The sequence below is a fragment of the Triticum dicoccoides genome, chromosome 6B (genome assembly GCF_002162155.2).
Source record: "Triticum dicoccoides isolate Atlit2015 ecotype Zavitan chromosome 6B, WEW_v2.0, whole genome shotgun sequence".
Lineage (NCBI taxonomy): Eukaryota > Viridiplantae > Streptophyta > Magnoliopsida > Poales > Poaceae > Triticum > Triticum dicoccoides.
The window spans coordinates 710,689,630-710,714,225 of record NC_041391.1 but is presented as its reverse complement, the minus strand read 5'-3'; the positions used below and the strand labels follow the sequence as shown (position 1 = coordinate 710,714,225).

At 47.7% G+C, this 24,596-nt stretch overlaps 1 protein-coding gene across 1 annotated transcript; it reads right to left on the bottom strand.

Moving 5' to 3' along the window:
* Window positions 1-808: 808 nt before the first annotated feature.
* Window positions 809-3,548, bottom strand: LOC119325118. The gene is made up of 3 exons (XM_037598857.1): window positions 3,179-3,548; window positions 2,841-3,064; window positions 809-1,801 (listed from the first exon to the last, which is right to left on the bottom strand). Exons 1-3 carry the CDS (start codon window positions 3,450-3,452, stop codon window positions 1,124-1,126), a joined length of 1,176 nt encoding a protein of 391 aa, XP_037454754.1. The 5' UTR covers window positions 3,453-3,548; the 3' UTR covers window positions 809-1,123.
* Window positions 3,549-24,596: the final 21,048 nt, after the last annotated feature.

Genomic DNA, 24,596 nt, shown 5'->3' with positions numbered 1-24,596 from the left:
TTATGCTGATATGTACTCCCTCCGTCCGGAAATACTTGTCATCAAACTGGATAAAAGATGATGCATCTAGATGTATTTTAGTTCTAGATAAGTCTCTTTTTATCCATTTTGATGACAAGTATTTCCGGACGGAGGGAGTACCCTGGAAAAAGAACAGGATACATATAACATGCCCATTACCTCATGCAACTCAACAATAAAATCAACTTTATCCACAACATAAGTTGTACCATAAACCACCACCTGATGCCAGCAAAAACCATCAGACTTACTTTTCATTGTAACTATTAATCAATAAGTCCTAAGAATAGAACCAATCATATCAAAAAAGATCCTCATTCAATCCAACAAGGATACCTCCAGAAGTATTACTAATAGGCAACAAGTGCCAAGGGTGAAAAACATCACCAGAGCCAGTTTTTTTTTTAAAAGAACGAGAAATGCTTTCGACTCTTGGTTTCTTGACAACCAATAAAATCAGGTTTATGCTTGCTAATTAAGCCCAGACCACGAATATTCCCCAAAACACCTATCATGATGTCTTAAAGAGGTGTATTAGACCACAAGGGCGAGTTTTAATCACATTATCTAACTCAACTCAACCATGGAACCGGCAGTGCTCCCTAGTCCATAGCAAGAAGAAATGCCAATAGGAGTACAAACTCCACTATGAGTGGAAAAAGCATCATCAAGAACACATCACGTAAAGGTATTTCAGGATTTTGAGTAGCAAAATAAAAATGTTGTTGATTTTCTATATCAAACATGCTTTGAATAATTTCAGTTTCTTCAGAGCAATTACCACCAATAACAAGGTCAACAGCAGAAGGATGATTATCCAAAGTAGAACATGGTAGCTCAGTAAAGGACTTATGAAAGTTGCGGGGACCTACAAATTCTTCTTCATTTTGTAAACGACCATTTTGGCACCACACTTGTCCATGCAAACGATGGACGCCACCAAAGCAACTCAACCCATAGCGCTGCTTCGCATCCACACAAAGTTGGCCATGGGATTCGAAGAAACTACAACACATGATTACTACTAGTACAATCTAAACTTCATGTGTTCATGCAACGCCCGAACAAGGCGCACCAGAAGTATATCACAACTCTAACACTGCTAGACAGTACTACGTCCCTCTGCCTCCCTGAGTAAAGCCAGTGAACCGTAAGGACTATTGGGGCGGTTAACCGGATAGTAGGAAAGAAGCGACCAGGCAACGGTGACTTTCACCTTACACGCGCGGCCAAGATTGAAGGTGCCATAGTTCCTACCAGCTTTCTTGGGCTTGAAAACCTTCCAAGCTTTCTTGGGTTTCACCTCGCCTTGCCACCATGCAACCACACAAACCTTCAGCTCTCCGGTGAATTCGACGGAAGCGACACACCTAGATAGCTGGATCATGCCATCTGCACCAACCTCCACTTCCTTCTCGCTTCCAGAATCGAGTAGAACTACTTTCCTGTCGGCCATACTGGTGGTACAGGCGGAAAATTCACCTCGGACACCGTGTGGCCATGACGACCCATCGACCATTTGCACGCTGATTGTCGCCTCCACGGAGCGAGCAATTTGACTCATTGTAAACTCCAGTGTGCTGAGCTTGCTGATGTATTTCCTATCTGTTGCGCAGGAGAGCTCCAAACAGTTAACAGTGTCATGAGGAACAGCCAGGAAGCTTAAAACTTTATCCCTAGACTCCGTGCTGCCTTCCTTCACTTTTAGCGTAATCTCAAAGTTCATGGCACCCAACATAACAATGGGACGGGTAGGACCTGTCATTACCAAGCACGAATCCTGCATCCAACACCACTAAGTAAGCAAATCGACAGTGTTTCATTCAGTCCTAATAAGATTGGAATAGAACAAAGTTTATATATCTGTGGCCAAGAAAAGGAGACAAATTGCACAGTGATTTAGCAGAAAACAAAAGATACACTGTATGATTCAGTAAACAAGTGGAACTTTATCATAAATAAGTTGGACTGGAAGTCTCTGAGGTGGCAACCGCAGAACTAAGTTACACGAAAATTGTTAAGTGCCCATAAACTGAGTTAAGCCAGCAAGCAGCACACACTTGAATGCTACGAAAAACAAATGCGCTTGCTAGTGACTGCGCAGAGTAGTGCAAGACTGGGAGCAAACAACTTTGGAAGAGATTGAATTGATACCCTGAAAAGTTCATCACACTGGACAACATTGAGATGGGTGGATTCTAGGTGAGCAGACAGCGGGTTTAAGGTGCACACAGATTAAAATGGATCGGCTTATAAACATTTCAGATGTTTTTCAGCTTAAGGAACCAACATCATTCATTCTTTTAGCTGTTATCTCAGGTGTGTATCATCCTTTTAGCAGTTGAAATGCATTGATATTATACGAAACTCAAGCTCCTAGAATGACAAACAAAAGACTTTTTTTTCTCTCTCGAGGAAACGCAAGAGAACTTGCGTTTCATTTCATTGAACAGGAAGACATGGGGGGTGCAGCGCCTTGAGTCAGCCAAAAAAAAAAGGTTCACTTCACTGCCTTGTAGTTGTATGAATATACGGAATATGATTTCCATGCCGGTACAGACGAGGAATTAGGTGCTGCCATAACGATTTAGAAGTTAGATATGTTGGTTCATACACTGCAATATCAAAAAAGTCCAGCCAGCACCTTCCTTGCTAGAATTGGCTGTGTTGGAGGGGGCTTTTGTTGTATGTAGACAAAGAAGAAGACACAATTGAAGCATACAAAGAAGAAGACACAATTGAAGCATGAACTATGTAGGTGCGCAGAGCAGAGCAATCAACATATGGCAAAAATGAATGACAGAGGTAAGGAACAGAACCTCTTTGGTGAGGGTTTGGCAGTGATCCCTGGAGCGGTGGAAGACGATGTTGCGGTTTCTGTCGACGACGTCGCGCGCGGCGATCATGCCGTAGACATGGATGGGCCAACGCAGGCCCCCTCTGATGTCCGCGACTTTGATGGAGTAGATCTGCAGGGAATCGAGGGGCTGGGCGTAGCCCCCTGGAGCCTCTGCGTCCGTGTAGCGCATGGGCTGAATGGCGGCTGCGCGCGCGTAGACAAACGAAATCTCGTGATCAAATCCTGCTCGCTGCCTGCTACAACGAAATTCCTGCGGCCGACGGAAGGAAGGAAGGTGCTGGGGATGGATTCACTTACTGGTTTCCTCGAAGGAGCCGAATTGGTCGCCCCAGATGGAAATCCAGCTATCGCGGAAGGTGAGGGCCTGCTCGTACTCCCACTCTGCCTCGTACTCCCAGCACTCCTTCTCCTCCGTCGTCCCTGTCGCTCCGCCGTCGGCGGTCCCCTCCGCCTCCATCTCGTCGAGGTCGGCGGCGTTCTCTGGGAGGACGACCCCCTTTCCCGCGGTCCCCGCCTCCATCTCGTCCAGGCCGCCGATCCACTCCGCCTCCACCTCCATCTCCGTCTCCATGTCGGCGAGGTCAAGGTTCCGCTGATTTGGGAAGAGAGGGAGCGGCGGCCAGACGGGACCTCTATAGTAGCTTTTCCTCTCCACGACCTTCCTCCTCTCCTCTAGCTCTTTTTCTTTTTGTGGCAATAGGCACACGGTAATGGGCCAGCCCACTACGTCCAAGAGCTTTTTTAAAAGCCCACTCTCATCTCCTCATATTGCGTAATTTGGATTTCTCAAAAAAAAAAACATGTCGTAATTTGGTAGTTTTTCCAATTTTTCGTCCATCTGTTTATTCAAAACGTTTTATCTCTTAAATTATGCGTCCAAATCTCGAACCGTTTTCACCGTTGGATTCCTTGCATTGATAGGTTTTGGCGAAGTTTTTTCACAAAAAAAAGAATAAAAAAAACTGGACGGAAAAACCGAACCGGGAGCACTTTTTCCCCTTTTCGAAAGAGGTACGACCGTTGGGACAAATGATAGCCTGTTGTTTTTCAAGACAAGTGTTAACGGAGTTGAGGAGGTATCAAACCTACTGGAAACATATTGTATGGCATCAGGACAGAGAGTAAACAGGGACAAATCATCTATATTTTTCAGCAAGGGGTGTCCTAATATTGTACGAGCAGCAGTCAAAGGTCATTTGCATGTTCCAAATGAATCTCTTAGTGAGAGGTACTTGGGCATGCCTACTGATGTGGGACAAGCCAAGATGAAGACCTTCAAATACCTTAGTGACAGAGTTTGAGAGAAGGTGACGGGATGGATGGGAAAGCTATTATCTTCGGGGGCGGGGGGGGGTGTCTTAATTAAGGCTATCGCCCAAGCAACCCCGGTTTATTCGATGGCATGTTTTAAATTACCCCATGGTCTATGCGAACACATTAATTCCATCATCAGAAAGTTTGGGTAGGGATGCAGAGAAGGTAAGAGGAAACCAGCTTGGGTTTCTTGGGAGATCATGACAAGGCGTAAATACTTGGGTGGTCTAGGGTTCAGGGACATGGAGATCTTTAACCTTGCATTATTGGCCAGGCAATCTTAGAGACTTATTCAGGAGCCAAACACTTCGAGTGCTAGAATTTTGAAATATGTGTATTTCCCCAATACCACAGTTCTTGAGGCAGAACTTGGTGCAAAACCATCCCAAGTGTGGCGAGCGATTCTTAAGGGCAGGGATATTTTGAAGCAGGGCTTGATTAGAAGACTTGGGAATGGACAGGAGACTCGGATTTGGGAAGACAATTGGATACCCAAAGGTAATTTTATGAGGCCAATCTTATCTCCGGTGCAGAACCCACCAGTGAGGGTTTCGGAGCTGCTTGAGCCAACCATTGCTACATGGAACGAGCAACTAGCCCGAAGTGTATTTTTGCCAAATGATGCGGAGGAAATCTTGCGAATCCCGGTTTGTATGTAGAACATGGATGACTTTTGGGCTTGGCAACCAGACAGCAAAGGCATTTTCTCGGTTCGCTCGGCCTACAAGGTCATCATCAAGATGAAAATTCAGAGAGAAGGTTGGCTAGATGGCAGCGGAGAGTGTTCTGACGGTGCAAAAGAAGAAAGTGCATGGTCATATTTTTGGAAGATCAAAGTCTTCGTTGTATCTATAATTTTTGATTGTTCCATGCCAATATTCTACAACTTTCATATACTTTTGGCAACTTTTTATAATATTTTTGGGACTAACATATTGATCCAGTGCCCAGTGTCAGTTCCTGTTTGTTGCATGTTTTATGTTTCACAGAAAACCCATATCAAATGGAGTCCAAACGGGATAAAAACGGACGGAGAATATTTTTGGAATATTTGTGATATTTGAGAAGAAGAATCAACGCGAGACAGTGCCCGAGGGGGCCACGAGGCAGGGGGGCGCCCCTGACCCTCGTGGGCACCCCGTAAGGCGGTTGTTGCTCTTCTTTTGCCGCAGAAAGCTAATTTTTGGAAAAAAATCGTGGCGAAGGTTTCAATCCAATCGGAGTTATGGATCTCCGGATATATAAGAAATGGTGAAAGGGCAGAATACCAGAATGCATAAACAGAGAGAGACAGGGAGACAAATCCAATCTCGGAGGGGCTCTCGCCCCTCCCACGCCATGGAGACCATGGACCAGAGGGGAAACCCTTCTCCCATCTAGGGAGAAGGTCAAGGAAGAAGAAGAAGAAGAAGAAGAAGAAGGGGGGCTCTCTCCCCCTCTCACGGTGGCGCCGGAACGCCTCCGGGGGCCATCATCATCATCGCGATCTACACCAACACCGCCGTCATCTTCACCAACATCTCCATCACCTTCCCCCATCTATATTCAGCGGTCCACTCTCCCGCAACCCGCTGTACCCTTTACTTGAACATGGTGCTTTATGCTTCATATTATTATCCAATGATGTGTTGCCATCCTATGATGTCTGAGTAGATTTTCGTTGTCCTTTCGGTAATTGGTGAATTGCTATGATTGGTTTAATTTGCTTGTGGTTATGTTGCTGTCCTATGGTGCTCTCTGTGTCGCGCAAGCGTGAGGGATCCCCGCTGTAGGGTGTTGCAATATGTTTATGGTTTGCTTATTGTCTGTGTTGCATGAGTGACTGAAACACAAACACGGATAAGTGGGTCATGGCGTATGGGAATAAAGAGGACTTGATACTTTAATGCTATGGTTGGGTTTTAACTTAATGATCTTTAGTAGTTGTGGATGCTTGCTAGAGTTCCAATCATAAGTGAATATGATCCAAGAAGAGAAAGTATGTTAGCTTATGCCTCTCCCACATAAAACTTGCTATCGGTCTAGTAAAGTAGTCAATTGCTTAGGGACAATTTCACAACTCCTACCACCACTTTTCCACACTCGCTATACTAACTTTATTGCTTCTATATCTAAACAGCCCCTACCTTTTATTTATGCGCTCTTTATTATCTTGCAAACCTATCCAAAAATACCTACAAAGTACTTCTAGTTTCATACTTGTTCTAGGTAAAGCGAACGTCAAGCGTGCATAGAGTTGTATCGGTGGTCGATAGAACTTGAGGGAATATTTGTTCTACCTTTAGCTCCTCGTTGGGTTCAACACTCTTACTTATCGAAAGAGGCTACAATTGATCCCCTATACTTGTGGGTTATCACCCGGCGACACTGGAGGTGTATGCGGTGAGGGAGGCTCTCGCCCTAGCTGAGGACCTTGGAGTTCAACGCCTACATGTTGCTTCGGACTGCCTGACAGTGATCAACGACATTCATCAACGCACTGGTGGACAACATGGAGCGGTGATTAGGGAGATCATCAGCCATTCTAGATCCTTTATTTCTTGTACGTTTGGTCATGAACATAGATGTTTTAATGCAGAAGCACACAACTTAGCAAAGCATTCTTGTAACCTAGAAGTAGGTCGTCATTTGTGGTTGGGAATTCCCCACGACCAAAATGTTGTACCCATGAACATCTCTGAATTTTAGTAAAGTGGGACAGGATTTCTCAAAAAAAAAACTTTTCATAATTTGGATTTCTCAAAAAAAAAAACTTGTCGTAATTTGGGAGTTTTCCCATTTTTCGTCCATACGTTTATTCAAAACATTTTATCTCTTAAATTATGCGTCCAAATCTCAAACCATTTTCACCGTTGGATTCCTTGCATTGATAGGTTTTCGCGAAGTTTTTTCACAAAAAACTGGACAAAAAAAACTAGACAGAAAAACCAAACCGGGAGCACTTTTTCCCCTTTTCGAAAGAGGCACGACCGTTGGGAAATGTAGCATGCAATTTCAAAAAATTTCCTACACTCACACAAGATCTATCTAGGAGATGCATAGCAATGAGAGGGGGAGTGTGTGTCCATGCACCCTCATAGACCAAAAGCGGAAAGTGTCTACTTAACGCGGTTGATGTAGTCGAACGTCTTCTCGTTCCGACCGATCGAGTACCGAACGTACGGCACCTCCGAGTTCTGCACATGTTCAGCGCAATGACGTCCCTCGAGCTCTTGATCCAGTAGAGGGTCGAAGGAGTAGATGAGTTCCGTCAGCACGATGACATGGTGACAGTGATGGTGATGTGATTCATGCAGGGCTTTGCCTAAGTACTGCGAGAATATGACGGGAGGCGTAAACTATGGAGGGGGGGGGGGCACCGCACACGGCTTGGACTAATTGGTGTGTCTCTAGGCCCCCCCGTATATAAAGGAGGGAGGGAGAGGAGGCCGGCCTAGGCGCGCCCCAAGTGGGAAGGAGTCCCACTTGGACTCCTAGTTGGATTCGACCCCCCTTCCTTCTACCGGAGGGGGAAAGGGGGAAGGAGAGGGAGTAGGAGAAGGAAAGGGGGGTGGCGCCCCCTTCCCTAGTCCAATTCGGCCTCCTCCCTTGTGGAGGGCGCACTAGCACCTTGTGGGCTGGTTCGCCTCCCTCCTATGGCCCATATGGCCCATATCTTTCCTCGGTGGGGTTCCGGTAACCCCTCCGGTACTCCGGTATGTACCCGATACACTCAGGAACCCTTCCGGTGCCCGAATACTACCTTCCAATATCAATCTTTACCTCTCGACCATTTCGAGACTCCTCGTCATGTCCGTGATCTCATCCGGGACTCCAAACAACCTTTGGTCACGAAAACACATAACTCATACAATGCATATCGTCATCGAACGTTAAGCGTGCAGACCCTACGGGTTCGAGAACTATGTAGACATGACCGAGACACCTCTTCGGTCAATAACCAACAACAGAACCTGGATGCTCATATTGGTTTCCGCATATTCTACAAAGATCTTTATCGGTCGAACCGTAATGTGAACATACGTTATTCCCTTTGTCATATGTTACTTGCGCGAGATTCGATCATCGGTATCTTCATACCTAGTTCAATCTCGTTACCGACAAGTCTCTTTACTCGTTCCGTAATGCATCATCCCGCAACTAACTCATTGGTCACATTGCTTGCAAGGCTTCATATGATGTGCATTATCGAGAGGGCCCAGAGATACCTCTCCGATACTCGGAGTGACAAATCCTAATCTCGATCTATGCCAACCCAACAAACACCTTCGGAGATACCTGTAGAGCATCTTTATAATCACCCAGTTACTTTGTGACGTTTGATAACACACAAGGTATTCCTCTGGTGTCCGAGAGTTGCATAATGTCGGTGGGAAACGACACCTATGGGATCACTGGAATCCCTACTACGGTTGCGGGGCGCGGGGATCATGAAAAGAGCGGGACTAGTAGACAGCACAAAGGGGATTTACCCCGGTTCGGGCTGCAAAGATGCGTAAAACCCTACGATCCTGCTTTGGTGGATGTATTTAGTGTTTTGGAGCTCTTGAAATAGCTCTGGGTGCTCCTAGGTTCCAAAGAGCCGAATCCTTCTCTCGTGCGCCATGTGGCTCCTTTTATAGGCAAAAGGGGCCGCCACAGTGGCACACAGGAGGTGGAAAGTGCTACAGTGCTGTGAGCTTATCGCTGGTATTACAGGACAAAGCGCATTTAATGTGGGGCTTAGGTGTCCCTTCACTTTATCGGGGGCGGGAGCGAGGCCCGTCCCGTCCGTCGTCGCTCCTCCTTGCTTCAACACGCGCCCTGGCCAGCGGTGCATGCGGTGCCATGTAGGCAGGCAGGCAGATGAGGTGGCGCGATGATGGAGCCTCCACGAAGGGATGCATGTTGCCACGAAGGTGCCTGCCCATTTGGTTGGGTCGGCAGCTGCATGCGAACGGCGGTGGAGACTTGGCTGGTGTGGACCTGGCAGTGGCCCTGCTGGCGCGTTTGGCGAGGGCCTTGCCGGGTGGCTCGACAAGGGTCTTACCGTGGCACGTTGGCGTCCCCGGCAAGGATCTTGCCGGGGGTCTTGTGGGTTTCTTCGGTGAGGATGGTTGCTTTCTTATCCTCACTTGATCTTGGTTGTTCTTTGTCTTCACAAAGATCTGCATGCCACCACGGAGGTGCCTCCCGAGCCCTGTCCCAATGCGCCTGTCTAGCGTTGGTGGGCTCAAAGGTGGCTCGCTCAGCTGGTGTGGGCGAGCTGCCCCGGCAAGGGTCCTGCCGGGGCTGCGCCGGCAAGGGTTCTTGTCGGGGAAACCTACTTCGTCCCTCCGATCTTTGTGGCCTTGGTCCTTGTTGTTTCCTTGTTTGTCTTGTGCCTTCAGCTTCTCTCTGGCTTCCCTTTCCTGCTCTATTATGCGTGGCCGTGGCGGGTGGCCCTGACTGCCCGTGCACAAGTAAAGGGGTCAAAAGGATAGCCCCTACTTTTGTACACCGACAGGAGCCCCCGGGCCTGGGCCACACATAAGCGCAGCACGTTGTTGGGCCAGGCCTAGAACGATGCGCGGGCAGTTGGGCAGATTTTACCGTGGTAACTGCTCCGTCCGCTGTGCTTCTCCATGACCCGTGTTGAACGCGCAATGTGGGGGTCGTGTGCGCGCATGACGGAAGCATGCTGGCGTCATCCCGGGGTGGACAGTAAAGAGGCGGCTTGCATGTCTCTTTGAAACCGCAAGGCCGCTGCTCATTTACTGCCCTTGCTTGGGAACCGTCGCTCCACGCGTCCTACTGCACCCATCCCTCGTGCCACGTTCGCTGCATGCATGACGCAGGGCGAAAGACAGGCGCGCGAGATGTGAAAAGTTGTGCGCGTGCGTGGGTCGATTCCCACGCGCCTTCAATGGAGCGGGGAGGGCGGTCGACGGCCCCGCTTGCTGTCACTTCCACGGGCCGGATTGGCCGAGAGGGGGCGGCCGAGCCTCGCCCCCGCCCCTTTATAAAGAGGGGGGCGGGAGGAACAGTGCCTCTCAACCCTTCGCCACCTGCCTCTCCTTATTCCCGCTTCCTCCTTTCTTCTACCATGGCGAGGGGGCGTGGCGATGCTTCATCGGTGGTGGCGAGGGTTTCGGCCAGACAGCGCATCGCTCCTCCCCAAGAGCTCGTAGCGGCGGAGCCGGCCGCTAGAGGAAGGGGGAGGGGGCGAGGTCGAGTCCGCCGTGGCGCTCGAGGGCGAGGAGGACGGGGCGGTAGATCGGCTTCGCCTCCGCCAGCGGCCCCTCCCCCGGTGGAGGGCCATGTCGGGGACAACCCTTGCAAGTTCTTCATCAGGCTGCGCCAGCCACCGCGTCGTCGTCTTCGCCTCCCGACTCCGTTTGCGCGGGAGATGGAGCTGGATCCACCGCAGGCGTTGTGGCTGCATATGAGGGGTTGTGGGAACAGTGGCACATGGGCTGACGTCGAGTTCCCCGCTCCTCACGTCATGTATCTCCATCGAGGGTGGAAGACCTTCGCTCGCATCCACAACTTGACGGAGGGGCTCAGTCTCCATTTCAAACTAATGGAGGGTGGCCTCCTCTCTGTCAAGATCTTTGGGCACCTCGGGACTCGTGCGAGGTGCTGCGTGGAGAGCTCCTCTAACGATGAAGATTCCTCCTCGAGCAAGGGTGACGAGGAGGACATCGACAACGACGACGAGGGCAGCGGGCGGCTGGATGACGGGTCCGACTAGGCGTCGGGCGCCACTCCGGGTGGCACCGGCGACCCCATCATCCGTGTCGCCGGCTCCTTGAACTTCTCGGGGTCGCCTCCTTGGGCGGCTGGCGTGGGGAGGCTGCGGAAGAGGAAGAGGGCGGGCGGCAAGGCCGTCAAGTCGGAGTACACGGGCACCGACGCCTTCGTCGTGTATTGACGTCCTGCCGCCTCGTCTTCGAGCTCTGCCTCCGGCGCCGCCATCACCATCCAGCCCTAGGACGGCCACCGAGATGTTCTCTTGGTGTCTTCTTCCACTCGTAGCTCGCCTAGGCGCCCCTTTTGCCCTTCTGCTTTCTTGTTCCATTTCCTGAGGAGAGGGACAAGAAAGGGATTACGGGCACCTTATCTCTTTTTAGTCTTGTAAGCCTTCGGGCCTTTGTTAATTTTAGAACTTGTAATCCCCTTGCTCATGTTTTCCATTTTGTATGAACTGTACCTGTACGGGATGTTTTTTTAATGAAAAAGGGATGTCTGCCGGGTTTCTCGTTCGCAGGTAGAACCCACGACAAGGAGTGAATCCTCGTTATCTTTAGGATAAACGTTTTTCCCCCCGGCAACAGGCCTTGCCGTCCCCCCACTTTGCTCGACCTTTCTCACGCACTTTTCGGAGGCAGGGATGAGGTGGACTTAGGCTCCTCGTTTCATTTCCTTGCTGCCGCAACTACGACCAAACCCGGCCCCAGGAGATGAGTCCTAGGGTACTGAATGAGGGGAGCACGGTAGCCTAAGGATAAAACGAGGTTTCACATACCTCAGTCCATAACGAAACGCATGATAGAGGATAGAAGACTTATTTGGATCTGCAGTTCCTGGCAACCTTGGCTTGCCGCGGATGGACCCTTGCTCTTGTAGCCCCCGACAACTTTGGCTTGCCGGGGCTTGGACGCTGGTCCGTCCCCTTTCTTCCAAAATAGCTCGACAAGGATATTTATGCGCCCTACGAACCAAAGAAGACAAAGAAGAAAAGAGAGATGCGCACTCGACCTCTAAGCTAGGGGTTAGCCGCCGCTGAGCACTATCAACCCTAACCAAGGAAGAGACTCAATCTAGCATGCATGCTATAACTTAGGGCGCCAGAGCTTCGTTTATTTATTCTCAGGGTCTGTGACTGGCTTTGTACAAAGGGTTACATGCCTTGTCGGCAAGGCTTGTACAAAAGGGTGGCTTGCCGGGAGGCCCGGCAGCCGCGCCTTATGGGTAAAACTTGCGGAGATGCTCGATGTTCTAGGAGTTGCTCACTGGAATGGCATCTTCGGTCTCCAGCCGGACTGCACCGGGCCTGGTGACTCGTGTTACCCGATAAGGGCCTTCCCACTTTGGCGTCAACTTGTTGGAATTCTTGGTTGACTAAACATGCCGAAGAACAAGGTTGCCTTCCTCAAAGCTCCGGGCATGAACCTTGCGGCTATGGTAGCAGCGCAAGGCTTGCTGGTAGCGTGCTGCTCTCACAGCCGCCCGGAGACAATCTTCCTCAAGGAGCGTTGCGTCCTCTTGCCGCCATCGCTCTTGCTCAAGCTCATCATAAGCGAGCACTCAAGGTGACCCGTATATGAGTTCTGTGGGGAGAACTGCTTCTGACCCATAAACCAGGGCAAAGGGTGTCTGGCTGGTGGCTCGATTTGGCGTCGTTCTGATCGACGAAAGAACTGTCGGCAACTCATCAATCCAGCGCCTTCCACTCTTGTGCAGCCTGTCAAAAGTCTTCGTTCTTAAGCCTCGCAGGACTTCAGCATTTGCTCTCTCCGCTTGGCCGTTGCTCCGTGGATGTGCCACGGAAGCAAAACAGACCCTCCTGCCGAGATCCTCAATGTACTGCATGAAGGCATGGCTTGTGAACTGTGTGCCATTGTCGGTGATGATCCTGTTGGGCACCCCAAAACGGCACACTAGTCCTTTGAAGAACTTGATGGCTAACTGCGCTGTCACCTTCCTCACTGCTTCCACCTCTGGCCACTTTGTGAACTTGTCGATTGCAATGTACAAGTACTCAAAGCCCCTGACAGCACGGGGGAAAGGGCCCAATATGTCGAGCCCCCAGACCGAGAAGGGCCAGGAGAGAGGGATAGTTTGAAGGGCTTGAGCTGGTTGATGGAGCTTCTTCCAATGGAACTGGCACACTTCCCACTTGGTTACTAGTGTCGTCGCATCCTGGAGGGCGGTGGGCTAGAAGAAACCTTGCCGGAAAGCCTTGCCAGCAAGGGCCCTCGACCCTATGTGGGAGCCACATATGCCTCCATGTATCACTGCCAACAACTTTAGTCCTTCCTTCCGGGAGATGCACTTCAATTTCACACCATTTGGTGTTTTTCTGTACAATACGTATTTATCAACGAATTGGTACATAGCAGACAGGCGGACTACTCTTTTGGCCTGTTCCTGCTCCTCAGGAAGCTCTCCTTTTTGAAGGAATCGGACGGTGGGCTGTGCCCATGCCGGAGCCTGAGGCTCGATGACAAGGACAAAAGGCGTCTCTTCTACCACGGGAGCGTCCGCCTCCATGGCCATGACCTGAGGTCCTGCTGGAATCGGTTGCCTCGCGGCAGGATCGGCATCCACGGCAACATCTTCGCCGGCGGCCCCAGGGAGCTCAGTGGGGAAGTAGTTGTCGGGGCCTAGCTTCCTTCGCTTGCTCTGCCCAGTCGACGACTCAACGGATGGTTGAGTTAACTGAAGCACAAAAGTACCTAGTTCCACAGGTAGCTTGAGGGTAGCGCGCTTTGACAGGTAGTCGGTGATGTCATTCTCCGCCCGAGGGACATGCTCCGCTTGTATACCGTCAAAGCGCTCCTCCAGTTTCCTCACCTCATCTAAGTAAGCTTCCATCAAAGGGCCTTGATAATATTTGTTGATCTGCCTAACGACGAGCTGTGAGTCGCCCCTGACGATGAGCTTTTTAACTCCAAGGTCTACCGCGATCCTGAGACCGGCAAGCAAACCCTCGTACTCGGCAGTGTTGTTGGTTGACATCTCCCGGGGGAAGTGCATCTGGATGACATACTTGAGGTGCTCTTCGGTGCGTGCGACGAGCAGCACACCAACACCAGCGCCTTGCAGCGAGAAGGCACCATCAAAGTACATGATCTAGTTGCGGCTCATTTCCTTGCCGGGAGAGTGGTCTCCTGTACCTCTTCGTCGGGCGTCGAGGTCCATTCTGCAACAAACTCCACCAAGACTCTGCTCTGAATTGTCGAGGTACTTTCGAACTTCAAACCGAAACTTGACAGCTCCAGGGCCCATTCCACGATCCTCCCCATTGCATCTGGATTATGCAGTATCCGTTGTAATGGGAGGCGGGTGACCACCGTGATCTCGTGCGCTTGGAAGTAATGGCGCAGCTTCCTCAAAGCCATAAGGAGGCCGAAGAGCAGCTTTTGCACACCTGAGTACCTCGACCTAGCCCCTGCAAGAGGGAGCTGACGAAGTAAACTGGGTGCTGTACCATTTTCTTCTTCTGCGCCTCTTCACCTGGCCGTGTGGGTCCTGTCGCATTGGCGCCAGTCTTGCCGGGATCGAGCCCTGCCGGGACCCAGCCTTGCCGGGACCGAGTCCTGCCGGGGAGGGTTCTGGCCCGCCAACCATTGACTCTGCCGCTAGTGCTGCCTCCTCATCGACCTCTCTCTGCGCCACCAATGCGGCGCTAACCACTTGGTTTGTTGCCGCTAGATATAGCAACAACAGTTCCTGTGGTTTGGGCGCAACCAGCACAGGGGTAGAGAAGAGGTATTTCTTATCTTGCAGCGGTGCCTTGGCCTCCGGGGTCCACTCCACTGGCCCTGCTTTCTTCAAGATCTTGAAAAAAAAAGGAAGGGCACGCTCCGCGGACTTGGAGATGAACCGGCTCATGGCAGCAACGCAGCTAGTGAGACGACGCACATCCTTGATCCGTTTGGGTGCCTCAATCTGCTTGATGGCCTTGATCTTATCCGGGTTCGCTTTGATCCCGCGCTGGGACACAAAGAACCTAAGAAGTTTGCCGGACGGGACGCCGAAGACACACTTCTCAGGGTTCAACTTGAGGTTGATCTTGCGCAGGTTTGCAAATGTTTCCTCCAGATCTTGCACAAGGGTCGCTTTGTCCTTGGTTTTGACCACTATGTCATCCATATAAGCTTCCATATTCCTATGTAGCTGGGGCTCAAAACCAATTTGGACTGCTCTTGCAAAGGTTGAGCCAGCACTCTTCAACCCGAAAGGCATCCGTAAAAAGCAATACTTACCACATGGGGTGATGAATGCTGTCTTCTCCTCGTCTTCTTTTGTCATGAAGATCTAGTGGTATCCTGAATAGGCGTCAAGGAATGATAACAGGTCACACCCAGCCGTGGAGTCAACAATCTGGTCGATGCGCGGTAACGGGAAGGGATCCTTTGGACAAGCCTTATTGATGTCTGTGTAGTCAATACACAACCTCCACTTCCCATTTGCCTTGCGCACCACTACCGGATTGGCCAACCACGTCAGATGGAGTATGCCTCTCACCAAGCCTGCCACCTCTAGCTTTCTGATTTCCTCCGTGATGAACTCCTGCCTCTCCAGAGCTTGCTTCCTGACCTTCTGCTTGACGGGCCGCGCATGAGGACAGACAACAAGGTGGTGCTCAATCACTTCCCTAGGAACGCCGGGGATATCGGAGGCTTGCCATGCAAACACATCGACATTCGCTCGTAGGAAGGTGACGAGCTCGCTTTCCTATTTGCCGTCGAGGGTGGAGCTTATGGTAAAAGCTCCCCCCGTACCGTCCTCCTTAAAGGGCACCTTCTTAGTCTCTGGCGGCGTGGCTCTGGACTTCTCGCTCTTGCCGGCAGAGCTCTCTGGCATGTTCTCAACGGAAGCGCAACAGCCCGAAGAGGTGCGCTTGCCGGAGTGGGTGCGAGGGGTCTCGCCGGTCTTCTTCCCCCCCGGGGCTCCGTCGGCAGGAGCAGGTGCCTTAGCGGGAGCTGCTGCAACTGCTTCCCGGTAGAGTTGGTCGCGCAGATCAGCGCATCTTTCTTGTCAGAGGGGATGGTGATGATGTTCATCGGCCCGGGCCTCTTCAGCATGTTGTAGGCATAATGTGAAGCCGCCATGAACTTGGCCAGTGCCGGGCAACCGAGGATCCCGTTGTAAGGCAAGGGGATCTCAGGTACATTGAAAACAATCCTTTTCGTCCTGTGGTTCAGCTCGCCCTCGAATGTCACGGGCAGCGTGACCTTTCCCTTTGGCTGGCTCCTCCCCGGGTTAACCCCTTGGAACATGCATGTCTCCTCGAGGTCTGCATCGGGGATCTGCAGCCTTTTGACCACAACAGGCGAGATCAACTTCAGGCCGGCCCCGCCATCAACCAACATCTTTGTCACCTTGAGGTTGCGGATTGTTGGTGAAACCAAGAACGGCAAGCACCCGACCGCAGTAGTGCGGTCAGGGTGGTCCTCGGTGTCGAAGATGATGGGCGTGCTGGACCATTTCAGCGCTTCCGTGCGTCGAACGATGGCTCCACCGCCGTGATCTCACGCGCCCACTGCTTGAGTTGGCAGTGGGACATATGCAGCGAGGCGCCACCATCGACGCACATGGCCTCTGTGGCTTTCTGAAACTTGTGGTCGCCGGACTCATCGTCCTCGTCATGATCATCGTCTTCCTGCTTCTTGTCATGGCCTCGAGCGGACCTCTCTTGCTGATTATCCTTGCCGCGGCGGCCTCCTTGGCCGCCATGTTTCTTGCCAGATCCCTCGGCACCATCTGGGACTTTCTCCTTGTCCTGCCGCTCATACTCAGCTTTCTGCTTCTCGGTGAGCAGCTCTACCTGCCGGCAGTTTTGGAGGTCATGGCCCTTGGTGCGGTGGATCTTGCAATACTGCTTGTCGGAGCCCCCTGGTTTATCGGCAGCCGCCAAGGCCCGGCAAGCGGCACACCCGGCAACCTTCTTGCCGGGGTCACTTGCCTTGGGTTTCTTGGTGGCGCCGGTTGATGACCCACAAGTGTAGGGGATCTATATAGTCCTTTTGATAAGTAAGAGTGCCGAACCCAATGAGGAGCAGAAGGAAATGATAAGCGATTTTCAGTAAGGTTTTCTCTGCAAGCACTGAAATAGTAGGTGATAGATAGTTTTGTGATAGGACAAATAGTAACGAGCAAAAAGTAAATAAAGTAAATAAAGTCCAGCAAGGTGGCCCAATCCTTTATTTAGCAAAGGATAAGCCTGGAGAAATTCTAATAATGAGGAAAGAGCTCCCGAGGACACATTGGGAATTATCGTCAAGCTAGTTTTCATCACGTTCATAAGATTCGCGTTCGGTACTTTGATAATTTGATATGTGGGTGGACCGGCACTTGGGTACTACCCTAACATGGACAAGCATCCCACTTATGATTAATCCCTATTGCAAGCATCCGCAACTACAAAAAGGAGTATTAAGGTAAACCTAACCACAACATTAAACATATGGGTCCATATCAACCCCTAACGAAGCAACGCATAAACTAGGATTTAAGCTTCTGTCACTCTAGCAACCCATCATCTACTTATTACTTCCCTATGCCTTCCTCTAGGCCCAAATAATGGTGAAGTGTCATGTAGTCGACGTTCACATAACACCACTAGAGGAGAGACAACATACATCTCATCAAAATATCGAACGAATACCAAATTCACATGACTACTAATAGCAAGACTTCACCCATGTCCTCAGGAACAAACGTAACTACTCACAAAGCATATTCATGTTCATAATCAGAGGTTTATTAATATGCATAAAGGATCTGAACATATGATCTTCCACCAAGTAAACCAATTAGTATCAACTACAAGGAGTAATCAACACTACTAGCAACCCACATGTACCAATTTGTGGTTTTGATACAAGATTGGATACAAGAGATGAACTAGGGTTTTGAGGGGAGATGGTGCTGGTGAAGATGTTGATGGAGATTGACCCCCTCCCGAAGAGAGGATCGTTGGTGATGACGTTGGTGATGATTCCCCCCTCCCGGAGGGAAGTGTCCCCGGCAGAATAGCTCCGCCAGAGCCCTAGATTTATTCCGCCAAGGTTCCGCCTCGTGGCGGCGGAGTTTCGTCCCGTAAGCTTGACCACGATTTTTTCCAGGGAAAAACCCTTCATATAGCAGAAGATGGACGCCGCAGGCCCACCAGGGGGCCCAGGAGATAGAGGGCGCGCCCTATAGGGGAGGGGGGCGCCCCCTGTCTCCTGGACAGGGTGTGGCCCCCTGGCCTATTTCTTTCGCTCATAAATTCTTAATAAATCCAAAAGGTTGTTTCGTGGAGTTTCAGGACTTTTGGAGTTGTGCAGAATAGGTTTCCAATGTTTGCTCCTTTTCCAGCCAGAATTTCAGCTGCCGGCATTCCCCCTCTTCATGGTAAACCTTGTAAAATAAGAGAGAATAGCCATAAGTATTGAGATATAATGTGTAATAACAGCCCATAATGCAATAAATATTGATATAAAAGCATGATGCAAAATGGACGTATCAACTCCCCCAAGCTTAGATCTCGCTTGTCCTCAAGCGGAAGCCGAAGTCGAAAAATATGTCCATATGTTTAGAGATAGAGGTGCGATAAAAATAAAATACGGACATGAGGGCATCATGATCATTCTAATAACAACAACATGTATGGATTTTGTCATATGATTTCTTATGCTCAAGTAATAAGCAATTCACAATGTCAAGTATGGTTCATAAACTTCATTGGGAACTAACAAACTATAATCTTAGTCATTGAAGCAATTGCAATTTATTGTAACATCAAAAAGAGTCTATAATAGAGCTTTTTAGCAAGCTCACATACTCAACCATCTCGTAGTCCCCTATAATTGTTAACACTCACGCAATACTTGTGGTTATAAAGTTTCAGCCGGACACTGAGAAAGATAGGGGCTTATTGTGTTGCCTCCCAACATATTCACCTTTAGGTGATGTCAACAATAATAGCCTATGCCAACTTACATCCAATTGGATATATGCATCATGATCTTTCAAACACGAGGAGCTTGCCAAAGGATAAAGTGAAAAAGGGAAAGGTGAAGATCACCTTGACTCAAGCATAAAGTAAAAACATAAAGTAAAATAAAGGCCCTTCATAGAGGGAAGTAGAGGTTGTCATGCGCTTTTAGGGTTGATGCATGAAATCTTAATGCAAAAGAACGTCACTTTATATTGCCCCTTCTATGTGGACCTTTATTATGCAGTCTGTCGCTTTTATTACTTCCACAACAAGTTCGTACAAAGCTTATTTTCTTTGCACTAATAAGTCATACATATTTAGAGAGCAATTTTTATTGCTTGCACCGATGACAACTTACTTGAAGGATCTTACTCAATCCATAGGTAGGTATGGTGGACTCTCATGGCAAAACTGGGTTTGAGGATATTTGGAAGCACAAGTAGTATCTCTAGTTGGTGCTAGGAATTTGGCTAGCATGAGGGGGAAAGGCAAGCTGAACATGTTCGGAAGGTCAATGACAATATACTTTAACTGAGATGTCGGAAAACATAAACCATTACGCTGTCTTCCTTGTCCAACATCAACTCTTTTAGCATGTCATACTTAATGAGTGCTTCACAATCATAAAAGATGTCCAAGATAATATATCTATATGTGAACCCCTCTTTCCTTATCACTTCCTATTAATTGCAACGATGACCAAGGCTACATTCATCAACTCTCAACAATTTTTATGCCTCATACTTTCTATGTGTGAAGTTATCACTATCCATAAGGTCAATATGAACTCTTTTGTTCTTTCTACTTTCTCAAGATCATAGCAACAAAGCAAAGCCCTTGACTCAACACTAATCTTTATTATAGATAGCACACGGACTCGCTTACATAAAGGGATCACAATGCAAAACTCAAAACTACTTGATATCAAAACTTTGAACTAATAGATCAAGATACTACTAAAAGGATCGAACTAAATAAAGCGGTAAAGATAGGAGTGTGATGGTGATACGATACTGGAGCACCTCCCCCAAGCTTGGCAGTTGCCAAGGGGAGTGCCCATACCATTGGGATTATTTCTCCTTCTTCACGGTTGGTGTTATGATCTTCTTGGCGATGATGCCCTTCAGGATACGGTTCTCCTCCTCGAGCTTATTGACTTGTCGTTTGAGGTCCAAAATTTCTTTACGGAGCTTGCCCGTCACGGCCAAGGCTCCTTTTACCCAAGGATGCTGCATAGCTTCTGGAGAACACATGAAACTCTTTTTCATATTTTCATAAGGAAGAAATCTAGAGTTGGAAGGGATGACCGAGGCAGGGACATCCATGCTAGGTAGTTCCCCTATAGTGAAATTTGCTTGGGGACGAGAGGTGACTTCTTGATCTTCCTCCATGGCATATATCCTTTTCAAATCAGCCTCCATCTCATCCTCCATTGATGGTCCAAAGCGATAGGCATCGCCGTTTGCTCCTAGACCTGGCGTTGGGTGAGACACTCGGCTCTCCCCAACTGATTCCTGAGAATACATCTTGCTTTATTCTGCAACAGGAACAACTCGAAACGAAAACAGAGGGTATTTGCGTGATACGGTGGTCAAAACCTTCGAGAGTATATATAATGAATTTTTACTGACCAAAATACATGACATACAAGAAAACGGAGTCCGAGAGGCACGCGAGGTGCCCACGAGATAGGGGGGCGCGCCCTACAAGGGGGGAGGCGCCCTCCTCTCTCGTGGGAGCCTCGTGTCCCTTTTGGACTACTTCTTTCTTCCTAAAATTTTGAAATAATCCAAAACTGATAGAAATTGACATTAGAGTTGTTTTGGAGTTGGTATACTTACCGTACCATGTACCTATGCCTTTTCGGAGTCTGGAACATTCTGGAAAGTGTCTCTTATGTATTCCTCTGGGGTTATAGTTTCAATAATATTAGTTTCAACATTGATAGGATTACCTGAAATATAATGCTTGATTCTTTGACCATTAACCACCCTCGGATTTGTGCCTTCAAAGTTGTTGATTTTTATAGCACCAGAACGATAGACCTCCTCGATAACGTAGGGACCTTCCCATTTTGAGAGAAGTTTTCCTGCAAAAAATCTTAAACGAGAGTTGAACAATAACACATAATCTCCTACGTTAAACTCACGCTTTTGTATCCTTTTATCATGCAAGCGTTTGACCTTTTCTTTGAAAAGCTTAGCATTCTCATATGCTTGGGTTCTCCATTCATCAAGTGAGCTAATATCAAATAACCTTTTCTCACCGGCAAGTTTGAAGTCATAATTAAGCTCTTTAATAGCCCAATATGCTTTATGTTCAAGTTCAAGAGGTAAATGACATGCTTTTCCATAAACCATCTTATATGGAGGCATACCCATAGGATTTTTGTATGCAGTTCTATAGGCCCATAATGCATCATCAAGTTTTTTGGACCAATTCTTTCTAGATCTATTCACAGTCTTTTGCAAAATTAATTTGAGCTCTCTATTGCTCAACTCTACTTGACCACTAGACTGCGGGTTATAAGGAGATGCAATTCTATGATTGACATCATACTTAGCAAGCATCTTACGAAAAGCACCATGAATAAAGTGTGAACCACCATCAGTCATAAGATATCTAGGGACTCCAAACCTCGGAAAAATAACTTCTTTAAGCATTTTAATAGAAGTGTTATGATCAACACTACTAGTTGGAATAGCTTCTATCCACTTAGTAACGTAATCATCAGCAACTAAAATATGAGTATAACCATTGGAGGCAGGAAAAGGTCCCATATAATCAAAGCCCCAAACATCAAACGGTTCAATAACAAGAGAATAATTCATAAGCATTTCTTGACGTCTACTGATGTTACCTATTCTTTGACATTCATCACAAGATACGACAAACTTACGAGCATCTTTGAAAAGAGTAGGCCAATAAAAACCAGATTGTAGTACCTTGTGTGCAGTTCTATCTCCAGCGTGGTGTCCTCCATAAGATTCAGAGTGACACTTGCGTAGGATTTGTTCCTGTTCATGCTCAGGCACACAACGTCTAATAATACCATCTACTTCTTCTTTATAAAGGTGTGGATCATCCCAGAAGTAATGTCTTAAATCATAAAAGAACTTTTTCTTTTGCTGGTATGTGAAACTAGGCGGTATATATTTAGCAACAATGTAATTAGCATAATCATCATACCAAGGAGCAGTACGAGAAGCATTGACGACCGCTAATTGTTCATCAGGAAAGCTATCATTAATAGGCAGTGGGTCATCAAGAACATTTTCTAGCCTAGACAAGTTGTCTACAACGGGGTTCTCAGCTCCTTTTCTATCAATAATATGCAAGTCAAATTCTTGGAGCAAGAGAACCCATCTAATGAGTCTAGGCTTAGCATCTCTCTTTTCCATAAGATATTTAATAGCAGCATGATCAGTGTGAATAGTAACTTTGGAATCAACAATATAAGTTCTAAACTTATCACAAGCAAACACAACTGCTAAGAATTCTTTTTCAGTGGTAGCGTAATTTCTCTAGGCAGTATCAAGAGTCTTGCTAGTATAATGGATAACATTCAATTTCTTATCGACTCTTTGCCCTAAAACAGCCCCTACAGCATAATCACTAGCATCACATATAATTTCAAAAGGTAAATTCCATCAGGTGGCTGAACAATAGGTGCAGTGATCAAAGCTTTCTTAAGTGTTTCAAATGCTTCTACACAATCATCATCAAAGACAAAAGGAATATCTTTTTGCAATAAGTTAGTCAGAGGCCTAGAGATTTTAGAAAAGTCCTTAATGAACCTCCTATAAAAACCAGCATGACCAAGGAAACTTCTTATACCTTTTATGTCCTTGGGACATGACATCTTTTCAATAGCATCAACTTTGGCTTTATCAACTCCAATACCTCTCTCGGAGATCTTGTGCCCCAAGACAATGACTTCATTAACCATAAAGTGACACTTTTCCCAATTCAGGACGAGACTAGTGTCTTCGCATCTCTGCAAAACTCGATCAAGGTTGCTCAAACAATCATCAAAAGAGGATCCATAGACGGAGAAGTCATCCATGAATACCTCACAAATCTTTTCACAAAAATCAGAAAATATAGCCATCATGCACCTTTGAAAGGTAGCATGTGCATTGCATAAACCAAAAGGCATACGTCTATAAGCAAAAGTACCAAAAGGGCAAGTAAAAGTAGTTTTAGATTGATCCCCCGCTGATACAGGTATCTGAGAGAAACCAGAATAACCATCTAGAAAGCAAGAATGTGTGTGGTTGGATAGCCTTTCTAGCATTTGATCAATAAAAGGTAAAGGGTAATGATCTTTCTTAGTAGCTTTATTTAACTTACGGAAATCAATTACCATCCTATACCCCGTAATAATTCTTTGCGGGATCAATTCATCTTTATCATTAGGAACAATAGTAATACCTCCTTTTTTAGGGACACAATGGACAGGGCTTACCCATTCACTATCAGCAACGGGATAAATAATACCTGCCTCAAGGAGTTTTAGTATCTCCTTTCTTACCACTTCCTTCATTTTGGGATTTAATCGTCTTTGAGGATCTCTAACTGGTTTGGCATCTTTCTCCACTAAAATTTTATGTTGACATAATGTGGGACTAATGCCCTTAAGATCATCCAGGGTATATCCAATAGCAGCTCGGTGCTTTTTCAGAGTTTTCAATAATCTTTCTTCTTCTTTCTCTGAAAGGTTAGCACTAATAATAACATGATATATTTCTTTTTCATCAAGATAAGCATACTTAAGATTATCAGGTAATGGTTTGAGTTCAAACACGGGATCACCCTTGGGTGGAGGGGGATCCCCAAGAATTTCAACGGGAAGATTATGTTTCAGCATAGGTTCTTGTTTAAGGAACACTTCATCTATTTCTTCCCTTTCCTTCATAAACATATCGTTTTCATGGTCTAGCAAATATTGTTCTAACGGACCAGTTGGAGGAACAGCAATGGAAGCAAGACCAATAATTTCATCCTTACTAGATGGTTCCTTTTCACGATGTTGTTTGGTAAACTTGGCAAAATTAAACTCATGAGACATACCATCTATGCCAACAGCGACAATATTCTTTTCACAATCAATCTTAGCACTAGCAGTATTCAAGAAGGGTCTACCAAAAATAATGGGACAAAAATCATCTTGTGGGGAAGCAAGAACAAGAAATTCAGCAGGGTATTTAATCTTCCCACACAAGACTTCAACATTTCTAACAATCCCAATAGGTTTAATGGTGTCTCTCGGTGTCAAAACCGGCGGATCTCGGGTAGGGGGTCCCGAACTGTGCGTCTAGGCGGATGGTAACAGGAGATAAGGGACATGATGTTTTACCCAGGTTCGGGCCCTCTTGATGGAGGTAAAACCCTACGTCCTGCTTGATTGATATTGATATTGTGGATGTTTACAAGAGTGGATCTACCACGAGATCAAGGAGGCTAAACCCTAGAAGCTAGCCTATGGTATGATTGTAATGGTTGTTGTCCTATGGACTAGAGCCACCCGGTTTATATAGACACCGGAGAGGGCTAGGGTTACATAGAGTCGGTTACAATGGTAGGAGATCTACATATCCGTATCGCCAAGCTTGCCTTCCACGCTAAGGAAAGTCCCATCCGGACACGGAACGAAGTCTTCAATCTTCTACTTCATAGTCTTGGAGTCCGGTCGATGATGATAGTCCGGCCGATGATAGTCCGACC